At 37.8% G+C, this 21869-nt stretch overlaps 1 protein-coding gene across 1 annotated transcript in view; it reads left to right on the forward strand.

The window, feature by feature from the left end:
• Positions 1 to 509: 509 nt before the first annotated feature.
• The window catches only part of LOC149445616 (mucin-5AC-like), a 156850-nt gene continuing 135490 nt past the window's right edge, over positions 510 to 21869 (forward strand). Inside the window, exons 1-6 of the mRNA XM_089653502.1 lie at positions 510 to 572; positions 2782 to 2869; positions 8209 to 8292; positions 12235 to 12493; positions 16204 to 16318; positions 21514 to 21601. Of these exons, the coding sequence (XP_089509628.1) occupies positions 510 to 572; positions 2782 to 2869; positions 8209 to 8292; positions 12235 to 12493; positions 16204 to 16318; positions 21514 to 21601 (697 nt within the window). The remainder of the gene's footprint in view (positions 573 to 2781; positions 2870 to 8208; positions 8293 to 12234; positions 12494 to 16203; positions 16319 to 21513; positions 21602 to 21869) is intronic.

Consider the following 21869-nt stretch of genomic DNA (forward strand, 5'->3'; position numbering starts at 1 on the left):
CTTATCCTTTAAAATCAATTTTGTCATTTTAATTTTGTTACATTTTCTTGAAGTTAGTTTTACATTTTTTTCATTTGTAAGCTTTCTTGTAAGGTATGTTCCCTTTCACCTCATATCTTCAGTTTCGTTGCTTTCATTTCTTCACACTCAAATTCCCGATTCCTAATGCAGCTCTGCCTTATTTTGAGGTATTGTTTAGATAGAATCTGTGCTATGTGAGTATGTAGTACAGGTGCATAGATAGGTTATCACTGAAAAAATGATTCTCTCTGGTTTCCAGTGACATCTCATCTGGTACACGGAATGCACGCAAACCAACAGCATTCCCAGATTGTGTCAGCCATTTTTTCCTCTTGTTCAAAACGGTTATAATTAGCATATACTGTGTGTAAGTGCAATTTTAATCCTTTGTTTTAATAAAATAAATTACTACATTAAGAGGGTTCCATCTTCCCTCTTAAATTTTATTGCCTGAGGTGCTACCCACACTTATCCATTGCTATCCATGAATGAGTACAAGCATTCTGAAGAAGGTTGGAGAGCAGCAAGGAAACAGCCCTCACCAGAGAAAAGTGAGTGTGCATGAAGGAGGGGGGCACAGGTCACCAGTCACAAAGGGGTTTATTTACTAAAGCTGGAGAGTCCAAAATCAGACTCCCTTCTGCATAGAAACCAATCAGCTTCCAGGTTTCATTGCCAAAGCTTCATTGAACAAGCTGAGGTTAGAAGCTGATTGGTTTCTATGCAGAAGGGAGTCTGATTTTGGACTCTCCAGCTTTAGTAAATAAACCCCAAAGTGTTTTTTGAACATAGAGTCACTTTATGGTTTACAGAGCACTGAGCACTTTATTAATTAAGATTTAGTACAGATGTAGCAGTATTGCACCAATGGAGTTGTATTTGGACACTGTAAGTCATTTTTGTTTATATACAGTATACTGTTGAGCGCTGTTTTTATGCAAATTGAATTGTTAATGGTTAACAATTTTTTCTCTTTTTTTAGACTATAGCAATATTAATAACATTGTCAGTATTGTTTATTTATACTGTTGAGCGTCATGCTATTATATATTGTATAGTACAGAGTAGCGTTTTTTTGTGAGTACGTAAAAGAGCCATAGAGATCTGTTTATACCAAAGAGTGCTGTACAATAGGTGCATTGCTACAGTATATAGTAGATTCATATTATATTATATTGATCGCCATGATAATGGCTCCTTTATTCAAAGCTTCTACATTTGTTATGACCTTCCTTGATCCACACTTAGGTTATCTATCTCTAAAGGGTGGAATATTAATTTTCATAATAATCATTTTAATAATATGTTACACAAAAAGAACTCCAAACCTAAAAGGGAGGTCTGTTTTTATGCATGAAATGGAGAATGATCTTTCCAGTGAACAAATTAATGTCTTTAATGGTTTCAATTCGGTGAATTTTACAAAGTGATACATTTTTTTTTCAATAAATCAATATCGTGTTAAGACAAAGGAGTGGGGGATAAATCAATCACCGGTAAATTGTTGCTCCTGATTGCTTGGTGTGAGAAATTGGGTCACGCTCTTCTGAAAATCCTAAAGAAAGCCTGTGGTGTGATTTCCACTCTGCTGCAATCTATTGATGATCCAAAGTCCAATAGGAATTGTCCAACTTGTGTTTTTTCCCATTATTGACTGTGTACTTGAATTTTGGTTTCCAACCTGATGTTTGCCTCCCTATGTTAGTTATGTGTGTTTTAATCTTGTGCTTGCTACCTTGCTCCCACCATAAATCCAACACGTTTCAAAGGCTATATGGTCCTTTTTCATCGGGGGGGGGGGGGGGTGGGAGCTCCATAACCACTTCAATATTTATATCATAAACTTCCTTTTAGTAAACCCCTCCCTATGTTGTCATATACTCTTTTTGTAACTCAAAATTAACAAACCTGTCCCTCCAATGAAATTATCAAAGCACATCTACCAAACTAGCACAAGAGGTGGAATTATAGAAAAAGGATTGGAAATAAATTTATAAGACTGATCTTAATTTTTTAATGGTTATACATAACAAATTATATAATAAAATAATATAAAACATGGTAAAAGGGACACTACTAAAATTATTCTTAGGTCCTGACTTGGATCCCTAAGCAAAGTATTAAAATTGACACAAGCGTTAGCATTATAAACAGCAATTGATATTAAAATCTACATTCAAACCCCTAGGAGCCAAAGTGCCTAACCGATATTTCCACTCTCCTTCTTTATGGTCTAACAGGGATATTACATCCCCTCCCCTCCATTTTGGGGCCACTTTTTTAATGGCCAAAACTTTAGATTTTTTTTAAACTCTTTTCCCTGTTAGAAAAGTTATTAAAGGGGGCTTTAACTTATGACCAAAATTTTAACTGTTTTCCCTGTTAGAAAAGTTCTGAAAGGGTTTTTTTTGTCTCAAATTAAACTTTTCATCAGTGTGTCCCTCAATGTAAAGGTAAAAAACACTTTGGGTTCTGGGGTAACACCATCTTCAATATGGGGTCCTTCTTTAACACAGGCCAATAATTTTTAATTGTCTTAACAATCATTCCCTTATTTTCACAATAAGGTGTTACACAGATGGCGGTCTATTCATTGCTCTCCCTCTCTACTAGAAGAGTTCTCCTTTCAACCTTTAGCGCCTCCATATATGCCTTCTCTATTGCCTCAGGGTTGTAGTCTTTCTCCAGAAATCTCTGTTTCAAACCTTTCGACTGCTGCATAAAAGTTGTTACATTTAAACAGTTCCTCCTATATCTTAGGAACTGGCCTTTTGGTATTTCCTCAAACCATGGATGGCAGTGAAAACTGTCAACAGTGGTTTCCACCCTGCCTTCAATGACTTTGACAGTAAGATCCCAAAAATGTATATGACTTCGGCTATATGTAGTAGTGAAGTTCCACTTGGAGTTATCCAGCTGTTTAATAATTTATTGCAGCAAAGTTTCATTCATTGTATTCTGATATAAAGAGATAGTCATCAATGTACCTTTTCCAAAGGATATGGTCAGGACCGCTCTCACCATTAACCCTTTCGCTGCCAAGCCCTGGTCTCCACTTTTAAACTCAGGTGGCCAGACCATTTTGGCAATTTTTCTATTGTTTTTTTTATTTGTCCCTTACAGCTTTCAGCGTTTGTGCAAGACCCCCCCCCCCCCCCAGTCATGCATTTTATGAAAGCATAGAACCAGTAGAATAAAAAGAAGACACTACTGATTTTTTTAGGCCCCTTAATATTTGTGAAAATATTAGTCAAAACAATTTTTTCTCTAAAAATACACAAAATCCCTATTTGTGGACACAAATACAGCAGAACTTACAAAATTCCTGTTAAATTGCTACTAGATATAAAAACTAACTTGCACCTTTTTGTGAAATGGTGAAAACTGAAGGTCTTCAAAACTGTAGATCTGTGGCGGACTGACAACTCATGGGGTCCCCGCGCAATAGGGGACCATGGGGCCCCTGTGTCCTTGCCCAAACTAAAAAAGCCTATGAAAATGGTATCAGGGGCATCTCATGGAGTCCCCTACTAACCCCGGGCCCTCAGGCAGTGCCTGAGTTTCCAAATGGTCAGTCTGCCCCTGCTGTAGATAAACACAATTTAGTCTGAAAATCTGAGGTTATCATGTTTCACTTACAGTTTTCAGAATTTGTAAAAGACTATCCAAACCATATATTTTCTAAAAGAATATGACCTATAGAATAAAAAAGTGCTACTGATTTTTTTAGGCCCCGCAATAGTTGTGCAATGTTTATTAAATCACTATTTTCACTAGAAATACATTAAAATCATTATTAGCGGACACAAACACAGCAAAACGTACATAATTCCTGCTAAATTCCAACTAAAATAAAAGCTAAAACCATATTCAGTTAATAAATAACAAAGATGTGTACATTTTAAATTGCACCTTTTTATGAAATGGTGAAAACTGAAGGTGCGCAAAACTGTAAAACACAATTTAGTCCGAAAATCTGAGGTTACCATTTCTCCTTTACAGCTTTCAGAATTTCTTTAAGATCCCCCAAACCATATATTTTCTGAAAGCATATGACCTGTAGAATAAAAAAATGTGCAACTGATTTTTTAGGCCCCTCAATAGGTGTGCAAATGATTATCAAATAGCTATTTTCACTAAAAATACACTAAAATCATTATTAGCATACACAAACACAAAATAATTTTCAAAATTCTTGCTAAATTCCTATTAAGGCCTTGATCACATGGGGTGTAATAAAGAGTATGCCCATGGAGGGCCATGTTTACCTGCACAGGGATGCCTAGATGTTCCACGCATCCCTGTGCAGGCAGTCCTATTCATGTCAATTGGCATGCAGCAGCTGCAGGGACACAGCTGTTGCTCAAAACCCGACATCCTTGTGGGTGTGGGTGCACATCCCTGACAGTTGAGCTCAGGGACATGTACCTGGACCCATATGAATGTCAAATTGTTAGTAACCACTGTGTCAGTGCAGCTGCTGCAACCCAATTTACATCAACAAAACTGCCCACAGGGGGTGCACGGAACACCTAGGCATGTCCATGCAAGTAAACATGGCCTCACAGGGACGTACACTGCAGTATGCCCTGTGTGAACAATGCTTTACAATGTTTGTTTTTTTTTTAAATTGTATTTATTTTAGTGGGGGGCTTTGGTGAGATATCAGACCTAGTGAGATACACAGAGCCATTATGTCCCTTTTTTTGAGTCCGAGAAAGAGACTGACGACGTAGGCTACTTTCACACTGAGGAGTTTTTTAAGCATTTTTCCATTAAAAAAAAGCACATGAAAAGCTCAAGAAAAACGCTTCCTTATGTATGTGAATGTATATCTATATATGTTTTCACACTGAGGCATTGCGTTTGCGGTGCAGTGTAAAATCTCCTGATTGCAGCATCTTTGGGGCATGTTTGGTGAGTTAAAAAAAAACGCCACAAAAACGCCTCTTCCCATTGAAATCAATAGAAAACACCTGCAAAATGCCTGATAAGTGCCACAAAAACACCTCTGAGAAGTTATTTTGGCGCAGTTTGTAAGTCACGTATCCTTTAAAAATGCTCAGAAAGTGCGGCAAAAGCACAGTAAAAATGTCTATGCAGTTTTACTGTGTTTTTGCAGTGGATCAGTGTGAAAGTAACCTTAGAGTTCAGTCCCTTTCTCTGTAGCCTCAGCTGCAATGCATATGAATGAGTAGAGATCTCAGCAAAGAGACTATTTATTCATAAACTGACACACAGCAAACACATTTTACTATCAGGTGTCAGTGATCAATGAACAGAGAAGCAACCAGTAAGGATCCCTCTCTTTGTTTAGGAAAGGTAAGGAGGTTTGGAAAAAACATGTTTACCAGCTCACCCCCCCCCTGCTCTCGATCCTGACACCTATCTCCTTTCCTCTAGAGCAGTAGCTGCAGCCAGTGGGAGGTGAGGAGGGAGAGCCAGCCATATGCACTGCAGGGAGGATTGTAGGGGGATCAGTGTGGGGGGGGCACTACAGAGGGGGTGGGGTCAGAATGGTGACAGAGGGCATGGATTTTTAAGGTTTTTTCCTCTGCATCTCCTCTGTAGCACATATAGCTCCTCCCAGTGTCCTACTATGTTGGCATAGCATGGGGTATAACTGCCTCCCATGGCTGTGCCTTGTACTTGTAAATAGAACTGGTCAAGAAAGGAAAACTAATTATGATGTAAATTAAATGTTGTGCATTCCACAATAAATCTAGCTTTTATAAAGTTGATGAATCTATCTCTAGCCAAGAAAAATTTAAGTGCATTTAGACCTACTGTGTGAGGAATGGACGTACATCCAATGAAACCCAGAAGTACTGTAATTAGATTCCCATCTATACTGTTTTGTAAAATATCAATGAGATTACTCACTCGAATCCCTGATGTAAGAGGGCAAGCCAGTAATGAAAGGCTGCAAGTAGAAATCAATATACTGCGAGAGGCCGCTAGTCAAACCATTATTGCTGACAATGATGGGCCTGCCAGGAGGGTCCACAAGACTCTTGTGGACCTTACATAGATAGTAATAATACGGTGTGCTGCAGACCTCAGACAGTAAGAATTATGTTTTTATTAATATTGTTGTTCTGCATCAATTATAGGAGCCAGCTCAAGTTTAAAGGCAGGTGGAGGATTGACTGCCAATCATTTGTAGACTGCTCAGTTCACTAGGAGCTGATAGGCTTCTTTTAAATAGTCACACCTATCCTGTTTTACCAGTAAAAAGTGTGCATAAATGGAAGGGGCGCCAGACCAAAAGATAAGAGTTAAAATAATTTATTGATGTTATGTTAAAAGACAGCCAGCACATTTCAGGTGTGAAAGGAACTCCTCCTTCATCAGGGCTACAACAAAACATAATAAAAACATAATAAAATGTGAAAATAATTGTGAATGATAAAATCATGAACCTAACAATCATAAAACATCATGGATAACATACATAGACAACTACGTGCACATGAGCGCATCTAAAAATGCCCGCATATTCACAAACATGCATACATTCAATGAAATCAGGATGAGGGAATATCAGATATTAAAAGCAAAATTAATCATATCAGATTCTACATGGTTAATAGATGCCATTGTACCATTCAATATATAACTGAAACAATACACATGGAAAAAACATGGAAAAAAACAAACAAATAAAAATTTCAATCTAATAATAATTGAAAACACAACAAAACTGTAATATAATCCATCAACAAAGAAAACAAATTATATATATATATATATATATATATATATATATATATATATATATATATATATATATACACACACACACACACACTATATTGCCAAAAGTATTGGAACACCTGCATTTACATGCACATGAACTTTAATGGCATCCCAGTCTTAGTCCATAGGGTTTAATATTGAGCAGTCTGTACCAATTCTTGCATACATAGTAGCTTTCTCTCTTTTCATTTAATAACAACTTGTATCTCTTGCTTGGTACAAAACTCTGCAAGAAGCTGCCACTAATGCTTCAGATCATGATCCAGAAAGCTGCACTGCTTTTTTAAGGTTTGCACATAACCAGTTTAAACCTTATGGAGTTGTGGGGGGGGGAGGATTAAACATTTTAGCCTGAACGCTTGATGGATCAGAATGCAGCTGTGTGCTACGTTTAGGTTGTATATCTCATAGGGCATCTAACCAAGCCTGTCTATGCTGGTCTAATACACAGAAATCTTCCAAATTTCCAATAAGAATTACAACACAAACAGAAACTGATAGAAATTAATATACACACATTATTAATATTGAATCAATATAAATAGGTAACACTAATTACAGAAAAAAGTGGACAGCAGTAAATAAACACACACACAGACTTTTATTTTAAAAAGTCCTTTAATTGAAAAAAAAAGTCCCACAATGTAAAACCACTGTCAATTACGCCATCCAGCAATGGAGATCTACATCAATCAGGAAGCCTGATTTGTTCAGCCATTCACACATGATTTTCCATAGACTGTACACAGTGCAGAAGTCTCTCCCATAATATTTCCCTTGCTGGTCGAAAGTTCTTAGACTATAGTGTTAGGATAGTTTTTCTGTTAGTGAATATTGGCTCTCATGGTCAAATGTTCTTTTAGCTATTTTTCTCTTAGGAAAGAATATTAGGGAATGTTACAAGCACCTAGAGAAAGGTAACAAGGAAACTATGACACACATATTAAAAACAGGGGCGGACTGACAACTCATGGGGCCCCCAGGCAATAGGGGATCATGGGGCTCCTGTGTTCTTGCCCAAACTCAAAAAAGCCTATGAAAAAGGTACCAGGGGCATCTCATGGGGCCCCCTACTGACCCCAGGCCCTCGGGCAGTGCCCGAGTTTCCAAATGGTCAGTCCACCCCTGATTACAAACAATAGATTATTATTTGTTCTGCTTGCATGAATGTTGGAACATTCACAAAGGGAATTTTTTTACAAATAGACCCCAAAGTATTTATATGCATTAGGTCATAATTAACTGATTAAAGAAAAAAAATGACTTGATTACATTTTTGTTTAGTTTAAACCAAAACTATATAAATAAACTGTATAGAAATATCACTACTCCTTCCTTTAAACATCTAGGATGTCTTTCCAGGATTGCCTGTGTACGTATTTAAAAAATGCAATGAATTAATATCTAAATGCTAATTTTTGTTTCCAGAATATTGCTACCAATCAGAAGACACACTCTTGAATGAGCAACCTAAAGAAGATTTGGATAAAAGCTTATTAAAACCTGATTCAGGTAAAAAATTTTATTACAGGCACAAAAAATGCATAATTACAATTGTAAGGTTTTATGTTTAAGGAATTAATCATTTTATACTTCTGTACACCAGTTTAAGCTCCTTACAGGTCAACTATTACAAGAAAATGTAAAATAAAAATCAGACATGTGCAGTAGTTGTTTTATGGGCCACGTGCAATCCTTTTGTATCTTCTGTGACCCTCATTTGTTTAGGGATTTAAAGAAAACAAATGTGCTCCCAGATGTCATCCAGTTGATAAATTTCACTTACTCACAGCATTTGGCAGCTAAATATTTCAGGAAAGGTATTATGGCCTCTGTTCCATCATTTTTTGCATCCTTTGTCCAGATAGGGAGATTTCCTTTCATGTCTTGTCCTGGAGATGCAACAGAAAATTAGAAGAAGTCTCCCCAAAGTTGCCACTAAAACACTTTTACAAACAAAATGATTTACTCTCAACAGTGGCATAACAATAACCATAGCAAATAAAAAAATATATAGGATGAAACCAGCCTATATCCCCGTGCTAAAGAAATGATGACAGTGTTAACATACGAAAATAAAAAAAAATATTAAACAAATAATTAAATATTTAAACAAAGCTGCAATTTTAAATAACAAAAAAATCCTCTGATGAAGTTGGATATGATGAAACGCATCAGGGCTTGACCATCCATGACGTCAGCACGCACACCGGGACCACATGGTGAGAGCACGTGATCGTTGTTTAATATCTCAGTTACCAGTGTGCGGTGAGACTGTCACTAGCTGCTGTGAGCGGTGGCTATCTTATTGGAAGTATATATACAATGTGCATTACCATGTTACTCAATGTGAGTGCTTTTCTAAAGGAGGGGATTTCTATGGCAATAAATGATTGTTTTTAAGGTATCACACTATGTGGCTGTTTTATTTTGCCTACATATGGAATTGATATTTCCCAATCTGAATGAGGAGGAGATCAGAGTATGAGATACTAATAATCTATTGATTAGAGGTTCTTTTGGGATGCTGGCTGATTATCAAGTTTGAGATTTTACAGCCACACATTATTAAGGAGATTGATTGAATTCCTACTAATTTTCCACTGCTGGTTACTCACCAGCTTCTGGTGAGTATTGAATTCAATGGGGTGGTAATCACTGCAGGATCACATGGATGGTGGATCACTTTGTCTTAGAGAGACGCTTACCACTGGAATGAATTGGACTTTTCACATTATAATTTTATTTATTATATTTTTTGGTGGAAGTTTTTTTCTTTCTTTTATCCTTCTATATTAATTGGATATCGTGTTTTGACATAGCACTGTTTATGTGTACGTTTTTAGTCACTGCTTATAAATAACCATAGCAGCCTATGCAGCTGCTATGGGGCTTGGAATAGGGGTGGGTCCCCATTAGGGAGGCTGATAGAGTTGACCCCTGGACATAGTTTAATTTTAATAAATTCCCCAAAAGGCATTTGCAAACCCAAATATATCCCTATAAAAGTAATGGCTACTGTGGTAGTTGGAAAGGATAGGAGGGTTTAGTTCCACTTTAAACATACTTGCTTCTTTATAAATGTCAAGTGTTACTGTAGTAGGTTGTATATAGATGTAGAACTTCACAGACAGGATCAGGGCATCCCCAAGACATTTTATTTAACCATTTACCACCTGTGCTGTAGTCAAATGATGGCAGAGTGGGACATTCACTGTTCTGAGTGAACATCATATGGAATGTGCCTCCCTGCGTGATCTATTACCTGATGTGTCCATCGGCCACTGCCGATGCTCACTGTGACCAATCACAGCAGATCTCATGATAATAATATACAATGGATAGCTTTCATGCCATCCATTGTGTAATATTGTGTTGATCTCTGTGATTGGTCACAGTGATCACATGGTACCAGCAGCGGTGATCACATGGTGCAGACAGGGCTAATCACAGCCCATCTGTACCATATAATTAGCTGCGGCTAATTACCTAACCAAAATAGTGAAATTCACTGGCATAAGAATTCATAACGTGTAAAAAAAAAAAATCCTGATCACTTCCCCAGGGTAGTACAATGTTACCATGGTAACATTATTTTGCTCTGGTTGCAGCGTGTTAAAAAACAATGAAAAAAATATAATAAAAAATTTAAATAAAATAAAAATTGTTTAAAAAATTGTTTTTTTTACATACTGTCACCAGTCAGTGTCCCTGATTACTTCCACACCGATTACATTGTCACTATTTTGCACTGGTGACAGTATGTAGAAGAAAAAAATCTTTTTTTTTTAAACTTGTCATTTTTCAAGAAATTGTTACAAAAAACTCTCCATGCCTCTTACTAAATACCTTGGACTTTCTACTTTCCAAAAAGGTGTAATTTGGGAGGTATTTGTACTGTCCTGGCATTTTGGGCCTCAAGAAATGAGAGAAGCTGTCAGTACATCAGGATTGATCAATTTTCATATATATATATATATATATATATATATATATATATAAAATAGCTTGTGGGCTCTATAACTTTCCAGACTAAATTATAAACACTGAATGGGGTTATTTTCACCAAGGAAATGTGGCATAATACAGTTTGGCCTAAATTTATGCAGAAAGATTTATTTGCAACAGAAACAAAGAAAAAAGCATTTTTCTTTCAAAATTTCCGATCTTTTTCAATTTTATTATTTAAATTAATTAATAAATACATTTAGAAAAAAAGAAAACAGTGGGAACATGTCACACTTCTACATGTTCCCACCGCTGTAGCCACTGCCCGATCCCCCCACAACAGTTTATATATTAGATTTCTACTATAAATGTTTACTCTCCTGAAGAAGCAAACATTGTTCATGAAATGTGTAGAGAGCAGATATAATCTGAGTGAAGAAATATGTAAAATATGCAATGTGGAAATGTTATGTTAATATACATTTATATTATAGGTATTAAGTTATATGTAGGATACAGTATGTGTACTGTAACAAACATCACCAGATGTATAATAATATTTTTAGGTTTTATATGGTATGATTTTTAACCAAGCTAAAGAAATGATATATTTTAAGTTATTTGAGTTTTATACACTAACGTCCCCAATTATTATATATATTTTGTTACATAGGCTTTGTGCATGAGCGATGGTGGTACGACCACATATTAGGGATACAACCATGGCTATCCATTGATATTTAGGTTGTATGTTTCATTAGATATGGTATGTTAACATTGAAGAAATTACTTCTATAAGTAGTGAAATATATTCAGAATTACAAAACAAGTCCAGCTGGATGTGGCAGATGTACACTATGCACAGGTATTGATGTCACTTTGGTGCTGAAATGTTTGAGTGAAGTTCATCCTGAAACCACCTGTTGAATTTCTTGGAAAAGTTTATTAACTTTATATCTTGGCGTGGTACACAATCTTTTTTCTATTTTACAGACTAATGTAGGAGCTTTTTGGGTTGCTGAAGGAATCACCAAGACTAGAACAAGAAGCGAGAGAATAGGAAAAGATTAACCACAACTCCAGCTGGCATTTTAGTTGTCTGTGTCTCATAGTTGATTATTCCTTTTACTTCTTTTATTGGAAAAACAACATAAAGATAGAGAAAATCTACCTAAAATGAGAAGAAATTTCCCCTAAGACTGCTGTCTTTAGAAAAAATCTTCTCTATTGAAATATATCCCCTCACCTTTTGGTGAGAACTACAAAAATATGTATTTTATGGTTGATGGATTTTCCATTACTTTCCATCCTGGTTAAAAAGACACAGGCTCCAGCCCTTCCACTCTCTCTCCAATACTAAAGTCTGGCTGGACTTGGATACAAAATGAGAATCTGAAAGACATGATTTTAAACAAGTCAAGCATTCTGCAAAATATATTATTGCTTTATAGCTTGTTGAATCACATATGTTACAGTATGTAATCTCATAATTCTGGTATTTCCCAGTAATCAAGCCCAAGGAAAGCTGGACGTGCAACATCTGGGGAAACTTTCATTTCAGAACATTTGATGGAAAAATCTATCGATTTCCGGGACTATGTAACTATATTTTGGCTTCACACTGTGGGCAACCCTACGAAGACTTCAATATACAGATTAAGCAAGGACTGGTTAATAATTTTCCAGCTGTCCTTCAGTTAGCTATAAAACTAAATTACGTGTTCTTAGAAGTTGTTGATCATGTTCCTATTATTGAAGGACAAAGGTAAATATGATTATTTTTTGGTTTACCAATGTTTTCTGTGGAAATGTATAATGTGCTGTCTTATGAGTGCAGTCACAATACAGATGTGTAGCGGACTGTCCATTTACAGTACTTACTATGCTCAGATGCAGACACAAACACCATTAACTCCATTTGCCACAACCCCCAGGGTTCCCTAACACACTCAAGGAGTATAAATTCCTGAGCGTGCTTCAGCAGTTCAGAAAGACCACACCTGATGAGGCAAAGGAAGCTTAGTAAGTGATCTGCAGCCAGGTTAGAGGCCCTTCTTTGTCATAACCAGCATGAGGGCAGCCAGGCAGGAGACTCAGCTACTGTGGGGAGTCCCTCCTAGGTTGCTGGTAGATTACTCCAGTTCCTTTGTCTCTGGACTTTGGATCCCTCTAGCTGTTCACCTGTGTGGTTATTCTCAACTGTGCTCTGTTCTTTTTCAGTCATACTGATACTATGTTACGCAGCCATATGTTACCCTGACACAGAGACATTGCTGTGAAGAACCCATGTTTGTGCAGCTTTCATGATCTGTTTTTCATTATTCTGTAGTGTACTCAAAATTTTTCCCACCCTGACCCTGTTTTACATTATTGCATACTTAATAAACTGCAAGGTACAGTTACTCCCTGTCTGATTATTTGAATAGTTATCTATTCTGTTAAAAATACTATGCTGTCACTGCTTGATAACTCAATTTCAAGCAGAGCTCCAGTGTTTTTTTTTAATCACCCCCTTTCCCATTTATTTAACTTCCTCCCGCCCACCATATAAGGAAATGATGGGCGCAAGGTGGTTCTCTCGTTCTGGGAGGACGTCATATGATGTCCTCCCACTCTAACCACGCGTGCGCACCCCCGGGGCGCCAAACGCAGCGATTGGTTGTGTGCTATGTCCCTGGGATACAGCGGATGACCGATCAATGGAAAGAGCTGATGACGTCAGCTCTGTCATGTGCTCAGCTGTGTCCAATCACAGATGAACGCATGTAAATATGGTTATCGGCATTCCTCTCCTCACGAGCTGTCATGTTGACAGCTCGTGAGGAGAGGAGAGATGGTAATTTGCATTACTCAGAGGGGACATCTACACTGATCATCAGGGCACTAATGATCAGTGTGCCCTGATGATCAGCCCCATCAGTGCCACCTGTCAATGCCCATTAATGCCACCTGTCAGTGCTCATCAATGCCACCTGCCAGTGCCTCACCAATGCCACATATCAGTGCCTACCAGTGCACATCAATGCCACATATCAGTGCCCATCTGAGCTGCCTTTCAGTGCCACCTATCAGTGCCAGTCAGTGCCACATATCAGTGCTGCCAATCAGGGCCACCTATCAGTGGCAGTCAGTGCCACCTATTAGTGCCGCCTATCAGTGCGCATCAGTGTCACCTAACAGTGCCAGTCAGTGCCGCCTATCAGTGCCTTTCAGTGCCCATCAGTGATGCCCGTCAATGCCCATCAGTGCCACCTACCAGTGCCTCCTAATCAGTGCCCATCAGTGCCACCTATCAGTCCCCATCAGTGCAGCCTATCAGTACCCATCACTGCAGCCTCATTAGCGCACATCAGTGAAGGAGAAAAATCACTTATTTACAACATTTTATAACAGAAACTAAGAAAAAACTTTTTTTTTCAAAATTTTCAGTTGTTTTTGGTTTGTTTAGCAAAAAATAAAAAACCCAGAGGTGATTAAATATCACCAAAAGAAAGCTCTATCTGTCTCAAAAAAATGATAAAAAATTCATATGAGTACAATGTTGCATGAACGTGCAATTGTCATTGAAAATTGGCCTGGGCAGGAAGGGGGTATGAGTGCCCTGTAGGCAAGTGGTTAAAAAAACAGACAAAAAATTAACTCTGCTCACCCTCATTCTTTAAAGATTCCCCCTGCATCTGCTTCCAACACCCATCACTGTTCACTTCCAAGTTGAATGATGGTAAGCATTATTCAGCCTCTTCCTGAGAGTCCAGGATGTCATGGACACATCCCCATGGAAGTCACCATGCTGGCCTAAGCAGCTGCACTGATAATCCATTTGTGAGTGTGTGCAGTGTGGTTCGGAGGCAGTGAATACAAAGAGTCCGGTTGCAATAAACACAATTATATTGAAAAAATTCAACAATACAAACAACCCAGTGGGAAGGCACCCAAATGTGAAAACTCACAGGATGTCTGGCAAGGTAGAACTGAGCAGTTCTTGAGAGTGCTGACAGCGACTGTCCCAGAGAACATAATGCGGCGTGGCAGGGCTGCACCCAAGCAGGAGGATTCCAAGAAAGCATTTTCTTAGCCTGTCCCTACTCACCAGGAAACTCTCCCTATCGCTAGTCACGGTCTTTAACAGACAGGAGATCTTTCCCTATCCTGTCCACTCACAAAAATGTGTGCCAAGCCTGGGAACCAGGGTCTTAAATAGACTGTGTCAGACCCAAGATGGCTGCCAGAGTCACATGGGACAGCAACATCAAACTGGATCGCTTCCCAGTGACCCAGGAAACCTGTGCGAAATACAAGGTGAGTTCCTGCACATATTCTCTGACAAAAAACCCCTGTCCATATCTGGAGCTAAAGCTTTTTTTTATTTTGTTTTGGAATGGTGAAGGATTAGAACTCAGGTTTGAGGCCCCATTGTAGAGATTCCTTCACTTCTGTTTGTTGAGAGCTCATTTACAAGGGCAGAGAAAATGGTGTATTTTAGATGCATACAGAAGATAGTTTTGTACACATCTAAACACAGAACTATAGTAATCAATGAGCCAGTGTTACTTTTGTTGACAAAAATATTTTTGTTATAGTTTTCGTCAGCTGCATGTTTTCAGTGACAAAAACTAAAAGAAAATAAAATTCAGTTTCACTACAGATGTCTAAATTACGACTAAAACTAACGGTATTTTAGTCAAAAGACTATGACTAAAACTAAATCGAAATTTCATGTCAAAAATGGTCAAAAAGCAATATTCTTTTTTTTTTCTTGAAAGTTGGTTTTATTTATAAAGATGTTACGTGATACTTGTTTTCATTATTAACAGAGAACTGTTAAAGTTTTTATGTTCAGGTAATATGTACAATGGCATTACAGCCAATAGAATTTACAGTTTTTTGGGGGTTTTTTTTAGATTTTAAAGTTGCACTTTTGTTTGTCAAAAAGCAATATTTTTGTGTCATTATACTACTGTAGGTTTTAGTTGACTAAAATACAACTAAAACTAAAACAATTCAGATAACTAAAATACAACTAAAATTGAATTTTAACCAAAAGACTATGACTAAAACTAAATTGAAATTTGACGTCAGCATTAATACTGCAGTGAGCTCATACACACAGGGCTCATTTACATTGGCAGAAAAAAAAAGGTGTACAACTGATATTCTTGTGTGCATTTAAATGCAGCACTATAGTAAGCAGTGATCCCATACACACATTTGTGACTACATACAAAAATCCCATTCCAACCAAAATGACTGCAAAAAAGTTCTGGGTATAAATACACTCTAATTACCTTGACCAATTCACAAAAAGATAGCTTTAAATGGCCTTAGATACTTAAACTGTATATTTACTAGTAGAAAGTACAAGGAGAATAAAATGATACATTTAGCTATATTTATCTCGAATAACCTAAATAGGGTCCAGATAAATTAACCAGGATCTCATATCTTTTGTTTGTGGTCCATGTTTTGATTTTCTAGGTTACAACTTCCATACAGCAAAAATGGTATATTTATAGAATATTCTGATGATGTTCTGAGGATCAGAAGTACAATAATGTTAGAAATATTATGGGGACAAGATAACAACATTGAAGTAAGTATATACTGCATATATTTGAGGAAAAATAATGATGCAAGCTGAAAAATTGATGAGGTCATAGAAAATAAGCACTGGTTAGGCAATTCCAGTAAGGAAGATGTTTCAGAAGCGTTTACTACATATCTAGCTAACAAAACTTTCCGAGAGATAGAGCGATGAGAAAGGCGCATGAAAACATATGGCCAAATTTAAATGTCTAGAGCTGTCAAAAACTTTGTCTAACACAGTCATTTTAGTTATTGTAATATTTCTCATAGCGCCTAAAAACATTGTCTTTGGATGGGTATATAAGGGAACCTTTGAGGGCACAAATGTGGGAAATGTCATTGCTGCCATATTTAAAAAAGGTATTGTCCAAGCTATGGGATTGGCATAAAGTATAAAATACAGCTGAAGGACGAAACTGAGGAAGGTGAGGCAGAGCCTGTGGTCTGGTCTTTGTTTAACATATTGCACTCCAAATGTTAGCTGGAAAATAATTTTTTCATAAAAAAATTAAATTTTAGGATTTTTCTCTAGGTAGATTCTTGAAAAGCAGCTTTGGTTAGCTAATTTTTTTGGTTATACTTTTAATGTTTTATTGCTTTACTTGACCTAGTTCAGGAACTTTCACCACACTTTCTGTCACTCTGACACCCTTGTGACATCAGAACAATAAATGAGAGAGAGCAGGAGCCATTGGCTCTTGCTGCTGTCAATCAAATGTGGTGAAAAGGAAGTGGGAGGTGGGGTTACGTCCCACTGTGAATGTCTATGAAGCACAGCTCTGTAGACACACAGGTCGGGAGCGAGCATGCAGCATGTGTCCTCATAGCAAACGGCTTGCTATGGGGACACACAAAGAAGAGGAGGGACCAGGATCACCTGTGGGAGACTCAAGAAGAGGAGGATCGGGGCCGCTCTGTGTAATACCACAGAGCAAGTGAATATAACATGTTTGTTATTTTAGTTAAGAAAAAAAAAACTGTCTTTAGGTAACCCTTTAATTACATTTGTTTGTCTTTTCTGTCTGCTGCTTTGTTCCTCTGCTATCAGCTTGAATCATTTCTGACAAGTTTTCCCAACATCAAAAGAAAAATGGTGATGGTAGAGATTGACACCCTCAGTTCTGTTCCTCTGTGCTGTGTGAAGGGGGGGGTCCCTTCCCTCCAATCACCCCTCACTGAGCTCTGCAGAGTGTGATTTTAGCTCTACATCCCCTTTTTTTCTGAATTCTCAGACAAGCTTTAAAAATTCAGCAATTTGAATGAATATATAGAGAAGAGAATCCTGCAGATAAACAGGTACAACTTATGTAGAAGGATTTGTTTCATCTCTGTGTATCACCTGAGTCCAGTCATTTCACTGGGTATATGTAAAGGTTTATGACCATTTTAAAGCTAATCTCCACCTTTCGCTATTTCCTGGCTACTATTCCTCTTTGTATAATATCTAGGATACCACAAGTCCTTTTTCTCCTTATGATCTAATTGTCTCATGATACTGTACTATCATCTTTGGATTAGAAAATGTGATCATCTCATGATTTACCATTCACTAAAGATCTACAAAAACGTTAAGGCTCCAGGATTTTGCACCTGAAGTTTCCACCATTCTTCTTCACACGTTATATTTTGTTTCTGACCGTTTCCCTTTAACCCCTCAATCCTTAGCTGCTCAGATTTGAGTAATTCTAATGCCAGGCAAAGATGGTACAAATCCTGGAAGTCATTGCCCAATTTCCTTGTTCAATTGTGATATCAACTTACAGTATATCCAAAAGTCTAGCTTTTCAATTGATATAATGTTATCCACAGTCATACATAATGATCAAGTAGGGTTTATCAGCTAGAGGGTAGATCTCATACAGGTAGGATCATTAATTTCATTGCCCAAAAAATAAATATAAACTATATCTTTCTGTCCATTGACACAATGATACGAAACACATCAGCAAGTCCACCTCTGAATGGTTAAGAAAAAAAAATTAAGGTTTTGGAATGGCCTAGTCAAAGTTTGGACTTAAATCCGATTGAGATGCTGTAGCATGTCCTTAAACAGGTTGTTTATGCTCGAAAACCCTCCAATGTGGCTAAATTAAAATGATTCTGCAAAGGAGAGTGGGCCAAAATCGCTCCACAGCAATTTGAAAGACTTATTGTCAGTTATTGCAAATGCTTGGTTGCAGTTGTTGCTACCAACGGTGGCACAACCAGTTATTAAGTTTAAGGGGCAATTACTTTTTCACATAGAGCCAGGCATGTTTGGACAGCTTTTTTCCCTTAATGAATTAAAATCATCATTTAAAAAAAGCATTTTGTATTTACTCTGATTATTTTTGTGTAATAATAAATTTGTTTGATGATATGAATCATTTAAGTGTAACAAATATGCAAAACAAAAAAATCAGGAAGGGGCAAATACTTTTTCACAGCACTGTATAGCAGTAGCAGACAATAACGTCATAGGTGGGTCACAACACCAATGACAGATATGTTCCAGAAGTGTAGACAGTCAAACTGGAGAGAGAGATATTTTTTTCCAGAGGGGGCTGTATGTTTTCCAAGCCATTAGCACTGTACTTCTTGTATTCACTGTGCGGCCTTGGCCTGTATTTCTCCCCCAAAGGATTGGAGACTTTTTAGGCTCAATATCTACTTACTGGAGTCAAAGATGATACAGTCATGAATTTCCCTGCTGCAACCTCTCACCTTTAAGGGCTTGTTTACACTTTCTTCAAAATGTGGCATTGGACATGCTTTTTTAAAGTACTCTCAATGCCACTCAAAGCATCTGCCACTAAATAAAATGGTAAGCTTACAGTCCTGTTTACACATTGTGTTTACTTTGCTTTTACTCAGAAAGTATGCCCCATGTAGTTTTCTTAGTGCTTCAAAGCATCTTCAATGCCTCCGTAGGAGTCTATGACAAAGCTCGCTAACAGCACCTGCAGCTTTTGAGAGGCTTTTGTTCAGGTTTAGCTTCATTTTGTTTTGTAGGTACTGTAGGTATGAGATATCCCAGGATGCACTGGGAAACCAACAAGCGTATCATAAATGCATCATCAACAGTCACTTCATGTGTATATATTCTGGGAGTGTCTGGTGCAGATGTCATATCTGGTGTGCAGCATGGAGCAGCATGAAGGTGAGTGGGGTCCAGACTGGAGAGGAGCAACTAGTAGACGGCACACATGGTGTGCAACATAGGAACACTATAGCGGAAGATGAGCAGGGACTGGAAAGAGAGGACTGAGTGGCAGAGGATCAGCAAATTGGGAGGACTGGAGCAGATGAAACTAGCAATGTCACACATGGTGCAATGTGGGAACAATATAGCGGAATGTGAGCAGGGACCAGAGAGAGAGAGAGGAGGTTCAGCAAACCAGAGGATAAGCAGAGCTGAGGGTTACTAATGAGTGGGAGATCAGCAGAGCTGGGGGTTACTACTGAATGGGGGATCAGTAAAGCTGGAGGTTACAACTGAGTGGGGTATCAGCAGAGCTGGGGGTTACTAGTGAGTAGGGGATCAGCAATGCTGGGGCTACTACTGAGTGGGGTATCAGCAGAGCTGAGGGACGTACTTGGAAAGGGATCTACTTAACAAGGGTACTAATAAGCTGAGAATCTGCTGAATGAGGGTAGCACTGAGATGGGGATCTGTTGAACAGGGGTATTAATGAGTTGGAGATCTGCTGAGTGAAGGTACTATTGAGCTGGGATTCTACTAGGCCCCTTTAAAACAAATTGAAAATAAACACACAGGGCATTTGCCAAGCTTCATTAAAGCTTCAAAAAAGTATAAGAAATGCACCTTCGAAGTATCACAGAAGCATCAAAAACACATCAAAAAAGCATGTGTGTTAAAGTTGAAGCAAGTGTAAATGAGCCCCAAAAGAAAAGTGTATCCAAAGTATGTCTATACTTTTCTTGTCGGTCATAGGAGTGCAATTTTTGCTCTTCTGTGACCTAAAGTCAACTAATAGCAGGTTATTGCCCACTATCAGCTGACATCACAGAGCTGCAACAGTCTCTGGAAAGATCCAGACCATATTGTCAGGATCCATCCAGCTGCCTGACTGACTGATTGAGAGCCGAAGTCAGCTGTGTCTACCACCTTACCATCCAGGCACTCCAGTGAGCACTAGAGAGGTAAAGCAGAGAGCAATGACTGTCTGTCACTGCTTTCTGCTCCAAAAAAGACAGAGAACTGAGCTATCAGTGATCATGTGATCGCTCAGTTCTCAGACTTAAAGACAGCGGGGAACAGTTGCTGCCTCAGTCTGATGCTGCAGCATGGATGTGAGTATGTATGTTTGTTTTTTCATATACCCATACTTCTTTAATACAGAATGTTGTGGTCAGTTCACGAATGGAGAGGGAACTGAGCAGATAATTCCTCCTTTTGGAGCACACTGATAGCGTCATCGCAGCCTAGGTAAATGCAATTCCCTGGAGGTTGGGAACTGTTCCTAATGATAAAATATATACATTTTTGTAAAAATGTACATATGTAAATATTGCAGTATATTGTGACATGTCAGGAATTAATTAATGCAGACCTATTAAGTTGCTGACATTCTGCCTTAACTATTTTTACTGCTTTAGCGTTAGTTCTTAAACAGAATCAAAGATCAAAATAACTTTGTTGGGGTTTGACATTTTGTGCTTTTGTAAAATGTATTCTTTTAATGATCTTAAAGTCTTATATCTACTTGTATATGCTCCTCGCAGGTCCACACTGTGATGCCTACCGGGAGCTGCTGACAGCTCTTCAAGTTGGTCCTGAATTTTTTGGAGCATGCAAGGTCAATATCCTATTTATCCCTACAGAAGGCTGTCTATGATGTGTCCCAATGATAAATGGCCTTCTGTAGGAATGAATAGTATTTGTTGTGTTTTTAAAAGACTTTAGAACTAGTTAGGAGAGTTTTCAGATATGTTCACCAGCATTAAATCTGCTCAGAGCAGACAGGTAAGCATAATATCTTAGTGTAGGGGGAATAAAGAATAACTTCATGAAAGTGAGATTATCCTCTTAATTCCAAAATGATTATAACTGCATTATAATTACTGAAGTATTTTTACTGTACAATGAGAAAATTACCGTATATTAAACAAGTTAAGTGAACCGAAACTCAGCCATCCAATTCAGTCTGTGCAACCTTACTCCACGAAATAACTTTTCTTATTACCTCTCTTATATTACAGCTTATCCTAAACAAAAAGTATATTAGTGAAACATGCGGTCTGTGTGGAAACTTTAATGGTAACCCTGATGATGATCTTACGTTTGATGGTAAGAGCCAGAATGTAATAGTATGATAAGAAAACAAGTCATCTATATAGCTGAATCTGTCACAAACCTGGTTAATTAATCACTTGCCCTTTGGAAGATTTACCTCCTGTCCTGACCAGGCCATTTTTTTAGATATTTGGCACTCTGCTATTTCAGCTAATAATTGCTTGGTCATACAATGCTGTACCCAAACAAAATTTATGTCCTTTTTTCACACAAATAAATCTTTCTTTTGGTGGTATTTGATCAGCACTGTTTTTTTTTATTT

The sequence above is a fragment of the Staurois parvus genome, unplaced genomic scaffold, assembly GCF_062004578.1.
Source record: "Staurois parvus isolate SC_StPar_1 unplaced genomic scaffold, SC_StPar_1.0 ptg000715l, whole genome shotgun sequence".
Taxonomy (NCBI): Eukaryota; Metazoa; Chordata; class Amphibia; order Anura; family Ranidae; genus Staurois; species Staurois parvus.